At 43.0% G+C, this 24857-nt stretch overlaps 1 protein-coding gene across 1 annotated transcript in view; it reads left to right on the top strand.

Annotated features, from left to right (window-relative positions):
• PDIA5 (protein disulfide isomerase family A member 5) overlaps positions 1 to 24857 on the top strand; it is a 105347-nt gene that overhangs the window by 22313 nt on the left and 58177 nt on the right. Inside the window, exons 4-9 of the mRNA XM_072874393.1 lie at positions 7716 to 7799; positions 8580 to 8625; positions 14733 to 14825; positions 16098 to 16158; positions 19988 to 20055; positions 24681 to 24772. Of these exons, the coding sequence (XP_072730494.1) occupies positions 7716 to 7799; positions 8580 to 8625; positions 14733 to 14825; positions 16098 to 16158; positions 19988 to 20055; positions 24681 to 24772 (444 nt within the window). The remainder of the gene's footprint in view (positions 1 to 7715; positions 7800 to 8579; positions 8626 to 14732; positions 14826 to 16097; positions 16159 to 19987; positions 20056 to 24680; positions 24773 to 24857) is intronic.

Raw genomic sequence — 24857 nt, 5'->3', positions numbered from 1 at the left:
CTTTTATTTTCCTGTAAGCGTGACCATGCAGGAAGTGCTATGCCACTCTGAAAAAAATTTCCTTTTTAAGTAAGCTCTCAGTTCCTAACATAAACCCATTTAGTCTGGTGTATTGCATTAATTGAGAAATGCAGAGCATTTAACTAAAATCCACTGTAGTGCTTGGGTGTATAAGCGTGGGCTCATGTCTCAGTTTCATCCTAACCATGTGTATTCCATGAGTTTTGCCTAGAATTGCTCGTTAACTGTGAATCTTCAACGTTGCTGCTTTTCAGACTAAAATGAAGAGTAAGTGAGCTAAGATTTAATGTAGTTACCTCTTTTCCTGCATTCGATACTTCATTTAAAACATCCTCTAGCATCCTCTCCAGGCCCATAGTGCAGCTAAAGGTCATAAAACAGGCGCCAAGGGAACAGTACAATGTGCCGCCGTGTCTGCGTGCCCATGGGTGATACATTCAAAACCTGCCTTCGCGGGGATCTCAGCGTGAACTCGAAGACAGAGTGGTGGTAGTCTTGTGTCCCAGGTTAGGACAGTGTTCCCCGGTACCAAGTTGTGTGTCTTAGAGGAGGTCTGGATGCGTCTGATGAGGAAAGCTGCTGCTTTGCAAAGAGAGCTCGAATGTTCGGTGTTTCTAGAAGCTCCTGCAAAGCCTTTGGTAGGTCCTGTGAACGTGTTCACCTTATTTCTGTGAAGGTATGTGGGCTGTCGAGTGCCTCTTACTAGTTTATATTTCCATGGAAAGTACCGCTCATTATAACATCTTGACTTTCTGCAGGGCTGGAGCTTGTAATTTTTTCCCTTAATTGTTTTTGGTTGACGATACCTGTTACCTTTTTGTCTTGGGTTTCTTTCTGCTCTTGGGCTCGCTCTTACTTGCAGTGAGAATTAACCTCATGGGTTTTAATTTTCAGAAAATACTTCTTTTTAATCTCATTCCTATAGATTTCCTGGCCTCTCTAATTGACTAATGGGCACAGGGAGTTGTTTGTATTGGGTGAGGAGTGGTGCTGGGTCTCTGCAGCACATGGATTATTCCGTTTGCATTCCTGGCACGTTCCAGGGGAGCGTTTGGAGCAGAAGGCTGCAATCGCCTCGTGGGTCACAGGGAGGCTTTTTGCTGCGTTCTAGGGGGGGAAATCAGGCCCTAAATTCAGATGAAACTCTGTTTTGTCAGTCTGCTAATCATAATCTTTAATTCTTTTCAGCAGCACATTTTCTGTTTTTGGTTTCCATGCTCCCCCATCCCTTAAAAGATTCAAGCTTTTGATCTGCCGCATTGTTTGAGCGGCTCATTTGTTCTGTGCTATGGAAACCTGTTGCTATTGTTACTTCTTCTATAAGATAATTTCCATGAGGAACCTAGAACGGTGGCAAAATGTTGCTTTGTTTTCAAAGACAAATCTTGTGTTTTAAGCTTCCTGTGCTGATTATTTCTGCGTCCGTCTCTCCTGGGTCCTGTTCCTATTTTGGTATCTGCAGGTTCTTAAACCCCACTCAGGAGTGTAGTATCAAAGGTGCCTGTCTGCACGGAGAGCTGCGTATGGGCTTTCTGTTCGAGTAGATGTAAGCCATTACCATCCAGCAGCTGCTTAGCACAGCTCTTTGGAGAAGTGCTCTTGCAAGCTAGGCTGATGGTTTGAGAAGTGATTTTTTTAAAGTTTTTTTTTCTTCTCTGATTTCAGATCTATCTCAAGAGAGTGATACAGAAAGGTCTGGGATCATTCGAGAATATGAGGAGCCTTACAAAAGTGACATACCTTCAGCAGCAGTAGTTGTGGCAGCTGCCACCCCAGCCTGGGAGGGAGGACTGAGGAGGATGGGGAGGCAATGCCCGCAGTCTGAGAGGAGGAGAGTTTGGAGGAGAGTTTTGCAGGGGTCAGTCTGTTTTCGTTTGGTCAGCAAAGTACGCACAAGTACACTGCTGTAGTGTAAATGGATCACACAGCCCTTGTTGGAGGGTGGGATTGATGACTGCAAGGAGCATAGTCAAAATCCCGTATTGTCCCCAACAATAGCTAATGAATTGCATTTTTTTATTTCGAAACCTCTTAGGAGCACATCTAACTACAACTGACTGTTAATGACTTCCTCTTTCAGATTAGGTTTGCAAGTGCAAATGTGGTTTTTATTTTTAGGTGGCTTGAGGAAATTTCTGGCGTTGACACCCCTTTTGCTGCTTTTTTGGGTCACAAGCTCAATTAGTTGTTTGGCAGGATCTCAACTCCATGCTTTCTCAGGATGTTCATCAGTCTGTTGTCTGGAGAGGGTATTCTATGGAAGGTGGCCAGAGGGCATTGCAGAGGCTGTGCATTGGGCTGGGAAGCCCTATTTGATAATTCACTTCTGAGGGCTGGTCTGAAATTGCAGTTGCACTTCCCTGAAGTTATAACTGGAGTTGTTCTCTGTACAGTGGTTTTCACCAAAACACAAAAGAATGAAAGCAATTAAACAGAGACAATAATGAGAGAGCGTGCTGGTAACATGATGACAGCTTTGGTACCTTCCAAAGCTTTTTCCAGTGCTGGGAGGCTTGCTTTGTAGGCAGCCCTGTTTCTGCTCTGCCATATCGCCCTGTTCTCAGAGCCTGTTCCTCCTCCTTACCTGCTCAGTGTTGTCTCTTCCAGCTGTTGGGACAGTGACAGTGTTTGTCTGTACGGCCAGTGATACAACAGAGCCTCCATTGCACTGGGGTCTACAGGTGCAACTGTGATATAAGGGACTGCTGAAGCATAATTTATGTGGATTTTTGAGCCCTATTTCAGATGGAGAGCTGTACAGATAAAAGAGATAAAATCTCTTTACAGATTGTGAGGTCTGTGGTTCACATGCGGTTATGTGATATACTGATAGAGGAGTGAGATAGTTTTTGTGCAGGCAGATTTACTAACCTGGTTACTTAAATTGGTGCTGTCAGTGTTTTTATTAATTACTTCTGTTGTGCCTGGAAACACTGTAGGTATGGATGAAAAAGAAGGCTGGGTCCAGTCTGCGTTGCAAAGTGTTAGTAGATGCCAGCACCGTGGTGTCCAAGTGGTGTGGCCACAAAGCCACCTGCACACTCTGCTGTTATGTTGGCAACTGGAGACGTGAACTTTTTTTAGATGGCATTTTTGTCATTTCCTAAGAGGGGATTTGACAGTTATTCCAGATCCTTCCTCCCCAGAGGCTGATGTGGTTGTAGGGCTGTTTTCCCTTCTTGATGAAAAGCCAATGGGCAGCATTACACGATAAGGGAAATAATTAGGAAACTGCAGAAGATCTTATTTGTGCTTGTGAGAGAGGACGGTGCTGAGGATGTTCGGTCTTACCCTGCTGCCTTCAGGACCTGCCAGGACATTATTTGAATTTGCCCCAAGGAGGGTGTTTTGCACTGCTGCCTGCATGCACTGTTTCTTACTCAGGATCCATCCAGCTTGGGCTTGTTTTGGTTTTAGAAATCAATGTGGACTTACGGCAGCCAAACTCCTGGATCTTATTTTGTGTTCCTCCTGTCTAGCTTTGTCCTCTGTTCTTTCTCTCTCCAAATTACCTTAACACACTGCTGCCAAAGCCTTTCTCTGGATTGCTCCTGCCACTGGGGACTGCCATCAGTGTCTCTCACAGCTTGTCCATCCTTATGACCACGAGCTCCCAGGCCTGTGGGCAGCCCTGCACAGGCAGAGCATCCCACGCTGCTCCTAAGGAGTGCCTGTGGCACATCCCTTCAGGTGTTGGCTTCACTGGTGGTGAGCCAAAGGAGGTCAGATCTCCTTCGCAAGCCCCTCGTCCTCCTCCTGCCCTGGTAACAGCTGGCTGCCTGTGCAAAGTGATTATTCATGCATGCTAACGCTGACAAAGGACCCCAGAGGTTTACAGGGCGTGCTCCAGTTTGGCTTCCTGCCAGCTCCATCGTAGCCCTGAATGGCAGAAGTGTCTCCCAGTAGAGGAGATGGGGATGTGAATGGAAAGGGGTGAAGTATTTCTGTGATGCACGCTGTCTTTGTTGTTATTTAGATGTCTTGCTTAGTTAGGTCAACTTGGATCTTTCGTTTTATCGTTCTTTTTAACAAGCTGCCATATGTCTTCACTTCTCCAGCAAAGGAGCATTTTGGAGCCCCAGTTTGATTTTGTGGGAAGGGAGAGTGTGGGGAACATGCCTGTGGGAGTGGAAGGAAGCTGTGCCATCGTGCCACTTAAGGTTTGACCTTATTACTGCATAGACAGCTGCTGGTTAGGTCCTTTGTGGTAGTGCAAATAGGTTGATATTTTGGATGATTTTCCAAATATCCGGAGATAAAGCTGGATGATTTGTAGGACTGCCTGCAGGCAAAGCAGGGGTCCCTTCAGCAGTAGCACAGCAGAGACCTGCGAGGGTTTCAGTTGCTCTGGGCTGAAATGGCACGAGGCAGCCAAGGATGGCTGCTGGGGGCACATTACTGACCTCATCCTCAAACCAGTATTTCCTGAGCCTGGTGCCTTGTCTGGAGTGTCTTGGCCTGGGTGGTAGAGTGCTGATTTTGGGGGTGGTTTCTGGCTTTTAACGTTTTGGGTTTTTGTTGGGTTTTTTTTTTCCCTTTTTTTTCCTTCTGTTTCTTCTTCTACTCTTTATAACAAACTCTTACACTGCCTTTTCAAGTGCTGCCATTAAATTGTAAGAACTGGAGTCCTAATTACCCTCTCCCATGTGAGAGGTGAGGATCTCATCTTCAGAGAGAGGCTGTTGGCTGAGATCCAAGAGACAAATCTCAGAGCAGAGACTGCATCTGTGTTGATATTTACTCTTATTAAGGATAATGGTCATTACCAAGTGATATCAGAGCAGGTTGCTCTTTGCAGGTTATTTTTGTCTGGCTGTAAGTGAAAGCAGAAGGAAAAGCAGAACGGGTCCATCTCTGCCATTTCTGTATGTCCCCTTTTCTGCTTTTGCCAAAGAATCATTAGTATAGCATCTGAGTTGGTGGGTCTGGCATGTGCAAAAATCTGCATTGATGCATGAAAAAATTACTGATATATATTTAGACACTTCCTATTCTGGGAATTTGCTCCTCTTCCATCTCTTGAATCAGTGCAGATAGCTTGCGTAAACAGACTAAACTCCCAATGCAGCGGTGCAGAGAATCTGCCCACTAAATGGTAAGAGACATACTGGAGCAAACTGCTGCTTTCTTTCCTGTGATAATGGATGTGCATTCAAGCAGCTACATGAATCTCTACAAATGGAGCAATCCCGAAAGCAGGGCAGGCTTAGATCTTGTTTCCTTCCAATGAAACAGCTGTTCTTATCTATCTTTTTTTTAATAGAAACTCACGCAAACAGAAAATGAATTGGTAGGAGTTGGAGTGGTAGGAGTTGCTAGCTGCTTGCTCACAGGTACATCTCAGTAGTAATGTTTTGTAGCCTTTTTTAACTATAAACCTTGCAGAACTTTTCTAAGATGAGCATCCAGATCTCTAAATGACACATAAGGAAAAATTACACTTTTTTCCCCACATGGTTTGAAGTTGCACCAAATTGGTGGCAGAACTAGCAACAGAATTGTCTTGCTATCCGTTTTGGTCCTCTACTGATGCCAGAACAATTGTCGGCACATCTCGGGGTTTGACAGACCCTGTTGCTGTAGATAGGTTTCAGCATTACACTTGTTCACGTCAACCACCTAACATTTGTCTTGGCAAGGCTGAGATGGCCACAAATATATGTGTATCCTGGAAAAGTTTGGGAGTGTCTAGAAGTGCATTTACAAATGTTGACTGTGGTGCAGGATGACTTCAGTTAACTGTCTGGCAGTCAGCTCCAGCAGGGCACAAGGGGTTCTCCACGCCCCTGATCTGTCTGGGGTAAGACAGGAGGATGATCTGAAACTGGTGCCTCCTCCTGAGATTCCCTGGCCTTCGAGTCACTTAGGTTTTGCCCATGGGACCGTTGGAGGACTGCAGGTGAGAGAAGACAGGATGTTTCTGGCCCCCGGGTTCGATGTTGCTGCAGACTTTCTGTACAAACTTCTGTACGTGGCAAACCAGCTTTTCAGCAAAACTCCAAATCCAGGCTATTTGTTTCGTAATCTAGTTTTGCTACAAGGAGAGATGTTCACGTTGTTCAATGAATGATGACATGTTTTAGCTCCACCTTCCACTGCAGTCTGGGGAAAACAAAGATGCAGCAGACAACAGAAAAATACCTGTCTTCTCAGGCTCAGATCTCCAGCCTCCTGGAGAAGCAAAGAAAGTGTTTACAGGTTACAATGACTAGCTTTGGCTATGATCTGAAAATGCAGAACTGACGTGAATTCAGTAAGACTCTTAAGGTAAACATGCTTCTATACAATTGGGATTACAGGTGCTGCTTCCTGGTGAGGTAGTTGCATGCTTTGTTAGTTCCTTAAAATGCTCATTTCTGTCTTCAGCATAGTATTCTGATTTTGATGCACGTGTCCATAGCACCGCCCTCCTCATTTCCATCTACAGTAAGCATTTGGGAAGTTTCCACAAAGGCGCACTCTCATCTGCAGCACACTGTGAACTTACTGTTTTTTGCTCCTCACGTTTGCAGAAAGGCAGCTGGAGAACGTTGGGAGAATTAGTACCAGTGCTGGCAGCAGCACTTAATTTGGTGGGGCTCTTGCAACCCTTGCATCTCAGTGTCTCTAATCAGTTTAAACTTGATGGGTTTTCAGTGTTTTCATTTTCTAAATTGATTTATCTGCGTAAAAGGTACAAGTTGTCCTCTGCTGGGAACAAGTTTCCAAGCTTTTTAATCTTGCTGTTTGACAATGCAAATAGTCTTGTCAATGTGAATCATTCTCTTTTCTTTGGAGTTGTACTGTTTCACTCATCTTCCCAGGTCTTTGGCTGACTCCATATTCCCTTCAGTTTGAAGTATCCTTATAGCTTTACTTCTACATTGTTTAGGACAGCAGTTAGGCCATGAAGACCCTTTACCTACCCACCTAAACAAAGGTATATGCAGTTTTCTCCCATGACCCTTTTCTCTTCTTCAACTCAGCCTAATCTGGTGCTGGAAGCGATTCACTCTCGTTCAGTTTGAAAACTACCTCCAGCAGGTCTGTCTGCTGTTATGTGCCTCCTTCTTCAGGAGCTGTGGCAGATAGTCTTTACCTCCACTTGCCAGGTGTGTCTCCAGGACACATCCCTCATACCTAGAGTGAATGGGGCTGCTGGGCTTGGGGCTCCAAAATTTTAATTGGTTTTTGTTTTCTGCAGGACCTTTTTAAGGCTAGCCACTTGTTATCTGGGCTTGGAGATACCATGAAGATGTCTCTTTTTGATTTTGAGTTATCTTCTGCCAGATAGAAAAGCTGACCTGCTCTTTCTCTTTGAATCTTTTAACAAACAGTGCTCTTTGACCACCACCCTAACAGTAGCACGGTCTTCTTGAAAACTTGACTTCCTAAATTTTATGTTAATCCTACGGACAGAGGGTCTACTGAGGTACTTGGACGTGCTAGAATGGGCTGCTTTTCTACTGGTTAGGGCCTGGCTTTGGAATGTGGTTTTAACACAGTTCACTGCGTCCTGACCAAGCAAACAGAAATTAAATTGGCTAATGCAGCTTTCCACAATGCTTGTCCCACAAACTTAGCTGAACAGCTTCCAACTTACTGTTAATTGCAACTAATTGCTGATGAGGAAGCACAGCGATGAGTTTTCAGAACTGAATGCATTTGATTTCCTTTCTTGTAACCATTTTTCTTCCAATATGTGTTTTTTGCAGTGATACTGAAAGCCGAAAATTATGCAAGAAGATGAAAGTAGATCCTAATTCAAAGGAGAAAGGAGTGGAATTACTCCATTATAAGTGAGTGCTGGGCTGGGATTTGTAGTTCCTAACTGTTGATGCCCCTGTTAGGACCATTCGTTCTCCTTGCAGCTCCATACTGCTGCAGCATGAAGACTTCTCATTTTTTATTCTTTGACATGTGAATTGATTGCTGTCTCTTCAGTTTGCAAGCATGTGTTGTGACAGAAGTTGAGACAAATTTATTCTGCTGTTGAATAGAGTACACTAAAAGCACGAGCAGGGCCTGGGAGAGATGCCCAATGGACTAAAACTACCCAACTACATCAGCACAGTGCTGATGCCTGATATTTGAGCTCTCTTACTTTCTCTGTTACGTGCCCGCTGTCACGTGCCTTGGGCAGGTCGCTTCAGCTCTCTGTGCTTGCTTTTCTGACTTGAGATAGTACTTCATAAAGTAAGTGGAGAAAGGCAAGTGTAGTGAGACAGCAAGAGATTTTCTTCCTGGAAATAATAGGAGTGGGAGTACTGTTAAGTGTAAGAGACACCAAGCAGCTGCATCTCCATCTCCAAAGATCACGCCTTCGTAAATATTCTTGTTAAAGTGTCAGGGAGGAAATTATTTACTAGAAACCTGTTTGCTTTACACTCTGTTTTGCACCCTACCTTTTTCCTTACTCTTTTTTCCCCCCTTAAATTACTGTACTGTAAATTCTACTTAGTTCTGTGGCTTCAGCAGGATAATGTTATTCTGGTTAGTGAGAAGCGAGGGAGAGCAGCTGTATGATGTCCAGCAACGTTACCGTAAGTTAACACTATTCCCCACTCCTTGTTCAACAGGGACGGTGCATTTCATACTGAATATAACAGAGCGGTCACATTGAAGGTAAATTTAAATATTTGATTATTATTCTTTTGGTTTTGCTAGATATGGGGGAGACGTTTGTGGATGAAAAACAGGTGTTGGTACTTTTTCATGCTGAAGGCATGAAAGGGAGGGGCTTAATCTTCATAAACAGCTGTCAGAATGACCTAAAGGTTTTTGTGTGTGTATGTGTCTGTCAACCACAGATCCAGGAAAACTGTGTGTTATTAAAAAGACTGAACCCATGTTGAACTGTAATGTAAGTTTTGAGTTAACTTTCAGGCTGGTAACAAATAGGGATTTTCTTGTTTTGATTACAAGGTGCTGTTAATGGCAGTATGACTAAAAGTATTAGCTGATACTGCATTTTGATAAGGAGTTCTCTGAGGTTTTTAGGTTGTGTGTTTATAAAGTGTAAAGAGAGCTGAGTGGCCTTATCTTTTATCGGATTATGGAGCCACAGTTCCTATGGATGTGCCCTGAGTGCAGCAGGGATAAAATGACCTTCCTTCTTCTCCTGCAAACCTTGACACAAAGCAACAGAAAGCAATGTTCTGTGAGGGCAATGGAAGGAAGAAGACAGGAAACGTGAAACGAATGTGTAGATCTTGATGACTGTGGAAATGGTGGACTAAAAGCACAGTAAGCAGGCCGAAAGTGTGCAGCCTTCCTCTTCGAAGCCCTGGTGAAGCACTGGGAGTATCCTCACGTGAGGCTGCAGCCCTGCGATGACTTGGCTTCCAGAAATGACTTCTGTCCAGCCCTGACGCCCAGTTCCCATTTCTCTTCTTCCTCCAGCAAACCCAGCTCTGCACCATCGTTGGTCTTGTGGAGGCTTGATGACACCACCCCAGGCTGACATCATTACATTCATTTCCCCTTTCTAGCTTGTTCCGGGGTTTGGGCTGGGATGGAGGAAAGCCTGTGTGAGATGCTACATGAACCTGAGTCTGTCAGAGTGGCTGTTCCTAAGGGCGCTTGCTCTGGACCTTCCTTTTACAGGCAAAGTTGTTGTGGAGTAGATGATGGGAGGACTGTCTTGGAAATGCACCCTGGCTTGAATCATCCGTTCAGCCTGTACTTGGTGTCATCATGCAGGATTCACCTGAGGTGGGGAGAGTAGGACTGTGTATCTTCCCATCTCCTGCAGTAGAAATCTTGCCTGGCACTAGGAAGGGCAATGCTGGATACCCAGCATAGTTAGCAAGTGCCTGAGCCTCCCTCTGTACTTAGCGAGGAAATGCACCTGGTGATTTTTTTTTCCCTCTTGGTGGGTGTTGGGGCAAGGGAGACTTGTTAGTTGCCTAAATTTGGGTGGTTTGAACAACGCATGAAATGTCTTTCCTGCCCTCCATGAAGGGCTGCAACCAGGAATTAGTGCTGTGACTCTTCCCTGCAGATCGGATCAACTGGAAAGCACCTGCAGAGCCCCAGGGAGCGTTGGGCTGAGAGGCAATCGTAGCACAACAGGAACCATGGCATTTATTCTTTCAGTTGCTGTTTTGCGATGAGCATTTCCCCCTTGCCTCTTGCCCTGCCTGCTGGGGAGAAGGAAGCAGCATCCTGTGGACAGGGATGTGGGATTCCAGTGCAGGTGGAAGCAAGGTTTTGAAGCTCCCTCCCTCCAGGAGCTCTAGTCTTTCTTAATTTAACTTCCCTTGTGAAACCAACTGCTAATGATTTACAGGTTGGACAGTGCATCAGAGCTGGGCAGTGGTCACTCAGCTGAGTGTTTGTTTGTTCTGCTGCTCACAGCTGCCTGAATATTTTCTGTATTTCTTCCTCTATATCACTTCTTCTACCTGTTTTCTTCTGTTGAGGCAGTGACCTTTCTTTCTCTCTCTCAGCTGCATTTGTCAGCAATCTCCCAGTACATTACAAACAGCGAGCAGCAGAGCAACACAATTACGCAGAGTATCATACCCATTTTATGGACAGGTGGACACACTGAAGAACAAGGAGATTAAAGGATTTGTTTCACATCATTCAGCAAGCTTGTGGCAATAAAATTTGGATCTTCTTTCCAGGCTTCCAGTAGACATATTAATACATGTATGACATTTTGGAGAATGATGGACACAGCTCTGAAGTACTGTAAAAAGATTCTTCTGAAGTAATCGGCAATTTCATAGATGTGTCTGATCCAGCTGATAGTGTACTTGGGTTTTTAAGAAAAGCTTTTCATTTCTTAATAAACCCTTACATAGTTAGCAGAGATGCCCTTGTGTGTTTACTGTTAGAAAAATGAGGAATAAAGGATAGCTCAGTGTTCACAGCGGGGGGAAGTTAGTTAGCAGTCAGAACCTCCTGCTGCTGAGACTTGTGTTAGGGTCTGAGGTGTTTGGTGTATCTGATAAAGGGTGGTGAACTGGAAGGTAACGAAGTTCAGTGATGCAAAATTATTAGTAATAAGTCTAAAAAATATTTCCAACTCCTTGCAGAAGGGTTTAGGTTCTCACAATACGAAGTGGCTTGTCAATATGAAAGTAGGAACTTGTAGGGTAAGGAACGTGAGAAGGAAGGAAAGAACACAGCTCCAACTATGCTGGAGTAATGCAGGCTGTTGTAACGGGTTTTGAATTACCGGTCAGGACAGCGGTTGGCTTGAAAATATTGGCCCTGTGCTTAACAGTATTTAAAAGTTAAAGGAACGGAGAATGGAAGAAGAAACGTTATTGCACCATCTGAGTCCATTGGGTTCCTTCATCTTGTGTCTTGTATGTGATTCTGGCTGCCCCATCAAGAGAAAGCTGTAGAAGTACTGCAGCAGGGCAATGAGGATGAGCAGAGGCACATATGGCTTGAATATTTATGTGGAGATTCTTGGGCCTGGAATAAAGGACAACTGGAGGAGATTATGACAGATATTTGTATAACTGTGAGTGGCTTGAAAAAGGAAACGAATATATGTTTTTTCTCCAAACTTGGGTGCAAACAGTGGCATTTTGGGGAGGCCGATTTGAAACAAATAACTTCAATGTTTAAAAAAAAGTTGTGGAACTCATAGCTAAATGTTGTGAAAGCCCAGAATTTAAAAGTCTTAAAAACAGTTTTAGATGGTCATAAAGGATAGGTCCATTGATATTAGCAAACACAGAGGTCCAAATACAACAGCTGGTGCAGAGTCCATAAACTAAATTAGTTGTCAGAAACTGAGAACGTATACCAGTGCATGCTATACAGGAATGGTACTCGTATAGTTTTTTCCCCAAGTATCTGTAGTCAGCTGCTGTTGGAGACCTAAATTTAGATCAGTCTGTGATCTTAAGTGGTAGGTCTGTTCATACATTGCTTTACCCATACCGCGTCCTAATCCTCGATAGTGCCATAAGACTGGTATCCAGTCTGTGTTTATTACATGATGAAGCCTTTTCTGGAGGATAAAGTACAGGGAGAGTTTTACTCTCCTGAAATGGAGAAAACTCATTAAAGTACAAGTCTGCTCAGTACTAGCAAAGGGAGTAGACTAACCCAATAAATTGGTCCTGCTCTAAACTCTGCATCCTTTTCAAGTTTGCTGTTGTAAGGAGTGTGTGTGTGAAATCAAGGGAAGTCTCTTTATTAGCATCCCTACTGCATTATACTTCAAAGGAGTGAAAAGTACAGGGATGTGTTTCTGCATATATATATATATATTTTTTTTTTTTAGGTTAAAACCTAGGTCTGTATATGATAGTCAGCTATTGTGCTGATAAAACTTGCTTGCTTTTAGCAGCATAGGCTGGATGAAGCCATGCCCTGTATTCTGCTGAATCGATGTTTAAGGTTCAAAGCTGTGGCAGGGGTTCGGGCAGCAGTTACCCCCCAGCATGTCTCTGTCAGTGCCGGGGGATCAAAGCGGGTCCTGACCATGTCATGGCAGGACAGCAGTGTAGCTGATTCTTCAATGTGGGGGTTGCTGTGGCCTGGACCTTGCTGTGGTCTCTAACCCAGCAGCCTGGGGACCACTGCTTTTATGTGATTAGAAAGTGCTGTGGTTTGGTGGTGGTGGTGGGGTGTTCTTTCCTATTTAAAGGCACACAGGAAGTTCTCTTCACCGCATGGACTAATGAGTGCAAGGCAACGTACTGCCTGCTCCTGCCAGAAGACATTACACATCTAATTTTTTCTGTCTTGGCTGAGAAGGAGAGGCTGGATGAATTAAATCTCTTGAATCCTCCATCCTCTAACCACATCTGTTTCTACACGACTGAACTTGGCATGCAGGAATTCTTGAAACTAGCAATCACATTCATTAACCGTTGAAAATGTTGACCCCTCTCTCCTCCACTCCAGTGTATAGTTGAGGTCTGTGCAGACTGAGAGCTAGCAGAACTTGATGTAGCTTTCCTAAATGTAGAACATCTCCCTTGTTTTGTCCTCTTCTCTCCTTTCCCCGTATATTATTAAGTCTTCTTAGGGCATCATTTGGGATGTTAATGCCTCTAGTTTTAGAGCTTTTTACAACTGTAACTCCATTATAAATTACTTGATTTTTTTTTTTTTTCCCTAGCTAGCTCCTTTTTCTGCTAATGCCATATTAAAACAAATTTCTTCTCCTTGAAGTGTTTGTGGTCCCAACACTACTACCTCACCCCTTAGGTCTTCTTACTGTGTACATTAAGTGCTTTGCTTGCTATCTAGTGACTAATATATGCTGCCTCTTGTGATAAGACAAATCTCTTCAATATTAGCTGTGCAAGTAGACAGAAACATAAATGCAATAAATGGATCCTGCTGTAAGCTCTGAATCCTCCCAAGCCTTGCAGTACCAACTGAGATGCAGGAAAATGAGCTGAACTCCACTACCTGTTGATACGCTGTTGGGATGCTGTACCAGAGCAGCCCTATCAAAGGCAGAGAGGTGGCAAAAGTGTCTGAGACTGTTTCAGCAGCATGTGTCACCAGGAGTGCTGCTAACCTGCTCTTGAGAAGGTGGAGTACAAACCTGGGCTTTTAGATGGATGCTCGTGGTGTGTGTTAGTGTATACTCAGGTCTGCTCTTCAGTTGTGAACTGCTTTGGCAAAATATCCCATGGGCTGAAGAAGGCTTTAATGAAGCTTTTCTTTGCTCCAACTCCAAGTAAGTTCACTTAGTGTTGTTGCAGCATCATCCACTCACTCTTAAAATGAAGGAAGCCCCTCAGGGACCTCGCTGTGGTACTGGTGTGTCAGAGATCCTGTCTGGGAGTGGACGCGTACCTACAAACAATGCCACAGAGAAAGAAATGGGGTCAATCTGAGTGGTGAATGAATACAGAAAACCAAGTATTATGTTTCCTAGAGCACAGACATCTGAGGATAACAGTGTTCAAGCCTGTGCTTCCGTGTACAGCTGGAAATAGGGGGCAATGCAACTGCTGGAATCCGTGGAGAGCATCTCATTGACTTTGGAGGGCTGGAGTTTCCCTCAGGCTGAAATCGGAACCAGCAGAGATTATTTCCTTATGATAAAGAGAATGTCTGTGATCTGCTGGAAATGGATTGTTGGTTGCATGTCAGTCGGGTAAAGCATTTATAAAGTGTGCATGCATGTGTACTCAGCTTGTTGAATATGGGAGCTGCAGAATTATAGGGTCTTGTATTTCCCACTTCTCTTGTCATGTTTGCTTCTTACTCTCCTACTTAAAAATCCATTGAGTGCAGTTTCTCTGTAGACGGGTCATAGAGGGAACTATTGGTGCCTTATTCTTCCTTTGACCAAATAAGCAGTGTGGAGTTCATTGCTTTTGCTCACAGCGAGTGTCAGTGTGCCCTCCAACTAATCCTACTGGATTCAGAGGTTACTCAGATACGGTGAAAGGCATGGGAACCTGACCTCTACATAAAGAGAAATCTTTCCTGCTAAGCCAGGGAGTAGGTGTGGAAGTATTGCAGATCTAGTACCATTGATGGTACCATCGTTTTCCCCAGTTTTATAGTGGAAATAGGAACTGGTAAGTTGGGATATCAGTTGTGAGAAAGGTGTGCACCAGTGTATCCCTTGGTTCTGCAGTAGGAGATTTGTGTTCATCTGCATTAGAGCAGATGAGTATATGAGCAGAAAAGCAAAGGCACTAATTGTTCGCATGACAGCATGGATTTGAAATTGGACGTCTCATGGTTTCAATTCATTTTGCTTTAAAAGCTTTTTTCCCTGTTTATTACAGTCTATGGTGGCCTTTCTCAAGGATCCAGAAGGTGCTCCACTGTGGGAGGAGGATCCCGAAGCCAAAGATGTTGTGCATGTTGACAGTGAAAAGGTACATTAGCTGGATAGATTTCTATATGTTTTATAAATATATGGGATGAAAGGAGTGTGTATGTTTGTGTTAACTCTTAATGAAGCACCATTATTTCCTTTCTTTGGAAGGGAAGTTTAAAGCACCCAAACTGTTTTAAGTGACTTGGCAAAGTTTGTGCATTGTGATAACTATAAACTCTCTTGCTTCCTGCCTTCCTCTCCCCTACATGTGGTCATGATATTAGTCTGCCAGCTACACAGCAAGTATCAAAGCATTGTGGATGGTGTAGCGGTAGACACCTGTTTGTCTCAGGGAAGTGTAGCCAGCTTGCAAGATGCAGTCACTGCAGGATGCAAGTAGGAGGTAAAACGCTGCTCTTACAACTGCAGGTTGTCGTTAAACCTTGGGTTCCCTTGTGTGCCTGAGGTCGTCTCAGGAAGTCTGGAGCAGGAAGGAACAGGATCCAGGTCCTGAGTAATTTAACCTTGTACAGTAGCTGTCCTCTCAGTGTTAAATGGGAAAGCAGCAAATAGGATGAACTACCTCAAAAAGCCAGTGCCACCACAGAGCTACCCATTATTTTCTCTTTAATATAATCAGCTTGGTCTTTTGTATTAGTTTTCTAGTCTATAGATTTTTAAAACTTTAATTGATTGGACTCTAGCTGGTATTTTGTAAAGGGCCTTTTCAATTTTCTAGCTTTCATTTTTAGTATTAGAAACAGTTATTTTGACATTCAGTTTTTACAGGAAAATTAATTTTTAATGTTCACCCTCTGTACTCTATTACAAGCCTTCCAAGGGTTGCATTCAATTTGAAAACTTCATCTGGCTTCTCTATCATGCTAGTACTGAAAAATCTATTCTCCTGGCTTCTCATAGCTCTGACAAGGTTTCACAGTGTGGAAACTGAACTTGGTTTGTTTATTACTGAGTCTGACTTTTTGAATTAGAGTATGGCTTTTTGGATGGGTCAGGGAAGAAAAAGTTTCCAGTCAGAGATTCTGTAGTAAGAATAAACCAAGCCATGCAACTTCCACATCTCAATAGTGAGGATACTGGTCTAGGATATTTGAATCTATAATAAATTTTGCCATCTTCTTTCAAGTTAAAATTGAGCAAGGAGAAGAAACTCAAGTCTTGTCTGTTAGGAAGGATCACCCCTCTTCCCTCAGATAAATGAGCCTATATTTTATTAATACATATATTAACTTTTTAAAGTTGTAACACAAATAATAAGAGGTGTGCCTGGGTATAGGTCTGTTTTTATTTTCTTTGGTTCATTCATTAGGAATTGAGAAGGCTTCTGAAGAAGGAAGACAAACCTCTTCTGATGATGTTCTATGCCCCATGTAAGTAACCCAGCACGTCCTGCCACCTCTTTCTCCCTTCTCCACTGAGAGATGTCCAAGTCTGAGTAGAAGCCTCACCTGTGCTTCACTAATACCATCTTGTCCCATCTTTATCGTTCAACTCCTTGTGTTGTTCTGCCTGTTTGTCTTCAGTTTTCCCCTAGTTGTCCATCGCTTGTATCCTAGTCTTGCATCTTTCTCTTGTGATGATAACTCTTGCTCATTGTTCTTTTAAGCAGCTGCTTTCTGAATTTCTTTACCCGTTGTCTTTTCTAGATTTGTGTTGTACAAGACAGAAACACTGTATGCTGAGTGCATAAGTGTTAATACATCTGTCTGAGAGTGCCTAGCCCTCTGGCCTGTACAGAGCTGTAAGTGCAAATGAGTATTGCACAGACTTTTTACTTTTGCAGTTTGGGCCATAGCATAAGACAAGCTGTTTCAACACAAGCAAAAGATCTCTGGAGGAGACCGTGGAGTTGAAAAAACCCCATGTATTTGTTCTTCCTAACTGCAGGCAGAGGGAACAGTACAGTGGTCAGGAGCAGGAATCTTTCCTACTCCATCTGGGAGGCACCCTGGGTGTTCCTACCCACATTGGCAGGAGTGACTTGAATACAAGTGGGATTTCACGGAGGGGAGCAGGAAGGAAAGAGAAGAGCACATTGCAGTCATTGCATTTCTTTTGTGATCTTGATCTTGTATTGCTGCTATCTTGTCATTGCATTGGCTGCTTGTTCCTTAATTTTGCAGATTTACAACTGCTTTTTTGTGTTTCCTGGTGACTGCTATGTTAGAGGCTTTCCAGCCCTTCAAAACAAGATAGTGTTGCACTGGAGTTGTTGCTCAGCTGGAAAGAGGGGGAACCATGAGAAAGGAATGAACGTGTGACCTAAGCTTGAAAAGCCTCCCAGTGCTGCCCTGATAGGGAAATTGATGTTAGGCACCACTAGCAATTTGCTGGCTGATTCGCTTTAAAACTGTGTTCCATGGCAGCATTATCTGGCGTTTCTCCCTGTATTTTCTCTTGTAATTACTGCCTGAAATGCCATTCTACCTTTTTAGTCTCATCTGAGTACTGCCAAGATGGCCAGAATTGCCCAAGACTTAGTTTGATGCATCACTAAGAGAATGTTTTTTCCTTTAATTAAATTAGTTGCAGGTCTGTTCCTTCAGACTGCAGCAGGATGGTCCTGAGTGGCCTCCCAGTCGCTGCTGCCGCCTTAGCATCAGCGGGAGATGATACGCCTGCTCTGCCTGTAAATTGCCCCTTCGGGGAGAGTTCAGCTGCAGAGTGCTTTCACAGTTTACCTGTATCATGAATAATTGTTTTCCACAACTGAGTCTCTTCCTGAAATGTGCCTTATCTAACCCTTCGTTCTCTTTGAACCGTTCCCCCAGAAACCCTCCTCCTTCCAGTTTCTCTTCTTTTGAAGTGGCAAAACACCTGCTAGTCTTCAGTGCTGTAATACTTTTGCTGCTTTCTAAACTGCTGTGGAGGAAGCCTACTTGTAAGTTTTTTTTTCTCCCCTCTGATTTCGCAATTCTTAACTCCCTCATCTTTTATTTAACACATGAGACCTTCTGACTTGGTTCTTGTCCAATTTTTCTTTTCTTACTTCTGTTACTGGAGACAGAATACATCCAGCAGTTGCATTAAAATACTGACTTTGGGGAGCTGAAGTTACTGGTTACATACAGGTGTTACCTTTCATAACTGGGAGCAGCAAATCAAGGCTGGTCACTAAAGGAAATTCTGCTTTTCTTTACTTATAAGGGGTGAGCCAGGGAGGTCTTTGGCACGAGAGGACATCAGAGGCTTTGTCTGGGAAGCTACGGGGAAGACAGCTGCGTTATTTCTCTGCTTTGTTGGAAGCAGGGGCTTTAGATTCATTGTGGCAGATTCATAGGAAATGGGCTCTTTCATTACGTACCAGTGCAGAGGGAGATGAAAGCGACTGCAAACTTAGATGTAGTTTCTTTAATATTTCAGGAATGCTTGGTCTGGGTATAACGACTCAGAGCAAAGGCATGCTTTCCTTAGAAGATATTACCTGCCATTTGGAGACCATTCACTGTACTTTCGGACCTATAGTATAAAGTCAGACAGCATTAAATATGAAAAATTAGGTATACTTATAGGCATTCAGACTTATTTGTAGTTAACTGTCAAAGAAGACTGCTGCAGGAGACAGTCTGGATTTGGCAACAAAAAGGAGCTGTTTATAATGTCATTGAAAACAGGGCTTTAAAAATGGAGGTGTTAACTAGTGGATACACTAATATGCGTTTAGTTAAGCCCCTCCTTTTGAGTCAAAATACAAGAAGAAGGAACAGGAGAACATGAGTTTTTCGAGGTTACCCTTTTGTGCCCGTATAGGGATATATATGCCTTGACAACATCCTGAACAGTATAACCCAGAAATGCGTGGGCAGGAGAGGTTGTACTGAAGTGGGTTTGGGAGCAGCAAGTTTGAGGCAGCAGTAGAGCTGGGAACGGAAGGACTATAGGGGTGATGGCTGGGTGGAGGAGGCTGGTATGTGCCAGTGCTCTAGAAGGGAGTCCGGGGAGCAGTAATAGGTTGAAGAGGGGAAGAGAGAGAGATCGATAGCTGGGGGAGTTCAGGGCCTGAGGCTGCTGAAGAGAGAAGAAACAGAAGATCCAGAGGATGGTGTTAACAACTCGCATCTTTTGATGTCTGTCCAGTGGTTTGGATGAAGCTGCAAGACCTCAGTGTGCCTCAAATGAGTCATCCGTGCCCACCAAGAAATCATCATTTTGACCAGCACTAATTTAACAACCTCACTGGCAATTTGAGCAGAGAGATCAGAGGTGGAAAGACCACAGAAACAAGAGCTCTCTTTGATTAAAGGGTGTTCTTCCCAGGCATGCTGGTGTGATCCTAAACCAGTGGCTGCAAAATCTATTCCTTCTTTCTGGAAGATATTTTCAAAACTCTTGTCTCTTCAACAGAATAAAAATGTTGACTACTGTCCCATGATGGACACAAGAGTTTCCACAAGTGTCTGAAGTGCTTGGCCGCAGCTTCCTTTCTTTCATGCTGTCTGCACTCCTGCCCCTTCCCACGTTCATGCAAGTACTTTACTTGGCAGGGCTGAAACCTGCTGCTTGCAAGGTGATTTAGTGCTAATCTGCTTAGCACTCCAGAGCATCATCAAACAGCTCTTAGCACACTCCAGCTATACATTGGTAGTCTTCCTCACTTGCCATTTGTCTTTTCCTTGGCACATGAAGTTATTGTATCTTACAGGGGCTGTTGCTTCTTCTGAGTTATGTCTTCTCAATTAACAGAGCACTGTTTACCTTTTGATGTCTGTTTAACGTGTTTAGGAAATGTGTCTCAAATGAATTTCAAAGACTTGTTAAGCTGGGATGAATCTGAAGTACCTCCCCCCTCCCTTAAAGACCAGAAACGCACAAAGCTTTTTACTTTGTTTTGAGTTCACAAGCATGACATCTTCCATTGACTTCTGAAATGGGAGTTTCATCTTAAGTTCCCCTCTGGGCTCAGCTCAGAGCCCGAGGAATAGAAGATGGTGTTACTCTTTCCAAAACTGGGATGAGAAATGAGTATGAAAATGAATAGCAGGAAAAACATGCAAAAATAGCTACATGTAACAAGAAGTAACATCCTTAGAAACTAATAATCTAATAATTATTTAGTGAAATACATAAGGAATTTTGTTTTAAAATGTTTAGTATATAAAAAAATGTCGTTTCATATGCTTTGGAACATAGATCCTGTAGAACAGTCTGAACAGAGTTGTCGGCATATTACTTATACTTTTTTTTTTTTTTTTTTATCAGGGTGTGGTGTTTGTAAGAGAATGATGCCATCTTACCAGCAGGCAGCCACAGAACTGAAGGGTAAATATGTAAGTGAGAAGATAAGATTTATATAAAATTTTAAAAAATCCTTTTAACACTTTATTTTTTTGAGTATTTAAATCCACAAATACTTATCGAAGGGGGGAATTTTTAAGCAAGTCGAAACAAAACAGAGATTAATTACTCTGTTCCAGATCCCTTCAGGACTCTCTCTCTCTTGGTTTTTATTCTTTTTAAACCTTTGGAGAATGAGGTGTTAATTCACTTGCCCTTTAAATCCAGTGTAGTTCTTGCTACGGAAAAACGGTCTCTGACACTATGTAGTTTTATGTTTAGCTTCTAATGTGTGAGTTTGTTGAGCTCATGTTGGTAAAGATAATGAAATGTTTGCCGTAATGGGTTTGATCAGGTTTTAGGCCTGATGTTTCATAGAGGGATCAAGGATGGATGCCCTTATAGTAATAATTAATCCCCTTTTTTAGTGGAGAATCACAGTGTCATGGGAGGGGGATTTCCTTACGTTAGCTACTGACCATCCTCCTAGCCACTAAGCATAAGCATTAATAAAATCTTACTTTTAATATAGCTCTGTCAACAAAGTTAGCATTCATACCAGATTGAAATGAAAATAAGTTTTGACCATGATAAAATCCATCAACAGCAGTCACAATAATTTAGTTACCTGTTTGTACTAATAAGGTGTATTGATCTCTCTAAGCAAGTTGAAGACTTCTCAAGTCAACGTTTTATAATGTGCTTAATGTATAATTTATAACATATCAATAATACATGAGTGACAAAGAAATAGGATTGTTGTTTCATGGCTTTAGCTGGATTTGGTCTGATTCTACCTGTTGGATCATTCACTGTCGAGTTCACAGGTTTTCTCAGGAGAGGCAGCATGTGATGAGGAAAAGATGAAGCACTGTGGTTCATTGCTAGGGCAGCTCTGGCCATTGCTGCTCATAAGCACCGAGTACTGTCAGACGCCCCTGTGTTCTCACAACTAGTTGTTTTTCAGAAGTGTTTTCTCTAAATCCTTGTTTGCTTAGGGCTGAAACGAGTGGGAGTTGTTCAGATTTATTTAGGACACGGTACAACACTTGAAGATATTTTCAAAAGCGTTTTTGTCTAGCCAGGCAGCACTCTAATGCCCTCTCCCCTTGGCGGAATGTGCGCTGCAGTCTTTGGGAAGGCAGTCCCATCTTGCACAGCAGGTACATTGCGAGGTGTGGGGTGGGCAGGAATTAGGAATGTAAAGAATCACCTACTGAGGTAGTGCCAGGGAGAAGGCATGCTGCAGAGCGCTGTGTTCTGCAATTATCCCTTCCTTGTCCATGTGCAGCTCGTTTTATTAAATTCAGACCGGAAAATTTAAACTCCAGATCTATTCTAGTTTGATTATTTCCCTCCTCACTTGAAGATGGTTTCTGTAGGTCCGGGCTAATCCTGCACAGCTGAGTGACAGGGCTGTGGCACAGCTCTGAGACTGGCAGTGCCTGTGCTTGATGCAGCTCAGGTCAGGGGTGCTTTTTGCACTGGAGAGTTTTTAGTGCAGGATCAGTTCAGAGGAAAGTCCAGTTATGCCTCTGCCACCTGTGTCTCACAAAAAGCGGTCTGTTCGTCTAAATTTGACCTAATTAGCTTCCTGAGTGGGATGTGTACACCATTTGCCGTTTCTGAAGTTAACTGTGCTGTACCCGTCATAAATTTTCCATGGGGTACCTTAGAGCAATGTTGACCTCCAGTTCAGACTTTGCTGGAAAGTTTATGATTGGTTTGGATGAGCTGGAGGTTTGGCCTTTTAATCTGACCTGTCATTAGCTGTCAGGATGTGCCAGGCTCAAAAGCAATTATTGCTATTATATAGCAGGAAAATAAAGTACAGTATTGCCTATTTAATAGGTCGTAAAAATGAAAAGGTGAACTGTACCTGTCTCTGGTTGCTGTATTCTTTTGGGACTGGTTGTTTCTTGTCCCAGTACTGTTACTGAGAGGAAGGGAAGGTGGCATGAAAGTGTTACATTCGGTTTAGATCTTGCAATTCCATTACACCCAGTGCAGAAGGAAAAAAGAGGCTCTGAACTGGAAGGGGATGGCTTATTTTATCCTTGGCACGAGAGATTCCCGTGGTTTGTGGGTAGGGTGGGCTCTGGCGAGTGACTGTCACCGAAGCACTGTGGCCCCAGTGCAGGGAGGAACTGGTCCTCAGCAAAGCACTTCAGCATCTCCTTAAGGCCCATGGACTTCATGAGTGCGCCGGAGTGCTTTACTCAGTAAAGACTGGCTTGAGCATATGCTTAAGTGCCTTCCTTCTTTGGTGCTGGTCTTTTTTTTTGGTAAAAACATGAGACTTCAGAAGCGTAAAGTTCCTACACTTATTTCAGATATCAAATAAAGGAAGCCTTTGTTTAATCTGTTCATTAAACTTGACTCTAGGAAGGCTTCAAGTAGTGGTGTGAGGTACCAATTTTGCAGCAATCCTGTCAAGAAAACTGTGAAGCAAGGGAGTGGTCACAGTAGAAGAGGAATAGTCAGAAGCCCAGAAGATGTGGGCAGCTAGGAAAGGTTCAGATTTGTTTTAGGTTATAGGTAGCTTGGTGGAGAGCAGATAAGTGTTGAAATATGTCAAATGTCACTGCAGAGGTGAAAGGAATAAGCTGATCTTCACGTCTGCTGTGGCTATTACAAGAGGTAATGGACTTAAATTGAAGTCAGGGTCATTTGGTCCTTTGCTAAAAGCAAATTAGCTAAACGTCTGGCAGGACCAGCTTAGGTATAGAGGGAGGATCCTGGCTTTGGGTAGTAGGTGTATTTTGATAGTCCCTGACAGCCTGATATTACATAGTTCTGTGATTATAGACCAGCTAAAACTGTTACTTTTGTCATTAAAAACGAATCCCATTGTAATAGGCTTTTTGCTAATTATGCTTCATATGATGTATGAACACCAGAATGAATCCAAGTTATTGACTTGTATCAATCACTGCAGGCTGGGTGGACACAGTGAAACTGTAGCAGAGTATCTGAAATGGCCAGGAACACCCATTTAAAACCTAGGAAATCCTCTGAAAGTTCATGGCAAGTGTGAAATCTGGTAGACTGGTATTTATAAGGGAATTAGTTAATGAACCTGGTTCTCGCTTTATAAGGCAACCACCGTGTCTTGATCCTATTGCATTTACCTACCCTCAAGTGGTGACATAGAGAATGAGGGAAGGGGAGAATTGGGTCTAGATAATCTCATCTGAATTAAGTCAATCTGGTTGTTGGAACTACAAGGAAAATTCAAAGTAACAGACTTGGCCAGCCAGTATAAACCCTATTTCTGTACTCAGTTAGCTTTCCTTTATCCTTTCCCAGGATAGAGGATAGAAAACAAAGTATCTTTTTGTGACTTTCCAGCACATTCTTAGAAAAGATTGACCTTCAAACGAGGATTTTCTGCTTTAAGATTTATTTCATGCTGGCTTTGAGCACATTTGGTTGGTCGGTGCAGTTTGCTGCAGTCAGGAACCTGGTATTAAATTCTGATGTGGTATTTCAGCTGGAAGGAGAAAATCCTGGTTTTGGAGGGGGAAGGAGGAGGGGTTTGGATTAAGACCCTGCTGCTAAAATGATTTAAGCCGTCACTGCCATTAAACTAAGTTAATCATGAAGTGGTATCTCAGCAACTTGCTGGTTGAAGGTTTGACAGCAGAACGACCTCCCTGTGAATCCCACACCCACAGAAACTCAGAATCAGTCCCATCTTCAAATTTTCAGGTCAGAAATTTTTGGAAGACAGTTGGACAGGGCACAGGATAAGTCGTAGGAGCCCTGAGCCTGAAGCTCAGGTGAAGGGCTCTGGAGGTGGAGGATGGGTTGGGATAGAGGTAAGGAAAGGGAAGGAGAGGCTTTTTGTTTCACTTGCTAGTCTGAAAAGTTACTATGCTTCTGTGTCCCTCTTTTGATATCTGTAGGACAAGGTTAATTCTTAACTCTCATTATACCCTACCAGTCAGGTAATTTAACATACTTAAAGCATATAAATGCCATGTGGTATTTCCTGGGCTCACAGAAATAGGGCACATTTTACTTTCACTTCAACGTAATGCTGATTTCCCCTTGCCATTCAGTAAGTGCATTTTTGAACTGGGATGATGCCAGTGCTTAGTTGGTTAGAGCTTCTGGACATTAGCTGAGATGGTAAATTCATTGCTGGAGTGGAAACCAGAGAGGTGAGGGTGGAACTTCTTGTGTCCTAGCTAATGTTTGGATGCAAACTAAGCCATGTACTTGCAGAAGAAAAAAAAAATCTAGTTAGGCTTGTAGCTTAAAATCCAAATACGCAAAGAGAGCATGAATAGTGCTCTAGTGAGAGAATTCCCTTTAGGTATTTCTGTTAGTGGGTGAATAAAAAGAAATGGAGACACTTCCAGAGCAAGGAGGAGGTGACAAGCTGATTGGTGTGTGCTTTCTGTGCACTAGACTCAAATATTGCTCTGTTCCCCCTTGCACAAAATCAGAAAAACTTCGCTGCTTTTACAGAGATCCCCTTGCTTTAAGGCACTATGAATGAAATCAGAATCTGCCCAGAGCTTAGTTGTTTTTACTTAACTCTTTAGATTTTAAAGTTATAATGTTCCTGCTGTATTGTAAGAATCAATACAATTATGGTCTGTTTTTTCAGGTTCTTGCGGGGATGAATGTTTACTCTGCTGAATTTGAAAGGATAAAGGAAGAATACAATGTCCGGGGATATCCTACAATCTGCTATTTTGAGTCAGTTATGTTTTGCTACTACTTTAGAAATCACACACTCAACTATAATTGCATGTTGGTATCTTCCAGGGCAAGGACTAAACCT

The sequence above is a fragment of the Ciconia boyciana genome, chromosome 10, assembly GCF_034638445.1.
Source record: "Ciconia boyciana chromosome 10, ASM3463844v1, whole genome shotgun sequence".
NCBI classification, from domain to species: Eukaryota; Metazoa; Chordata; class Aves; order Ciconiiformes; family Ciconiidae; genus Ciconia; species Ciconia boyciana.
The sequence above is the reverse complement of the archived record's forward strand: the minus strand, read 5'-3'. Positions and strand labels throughout refer to the sequence as shown.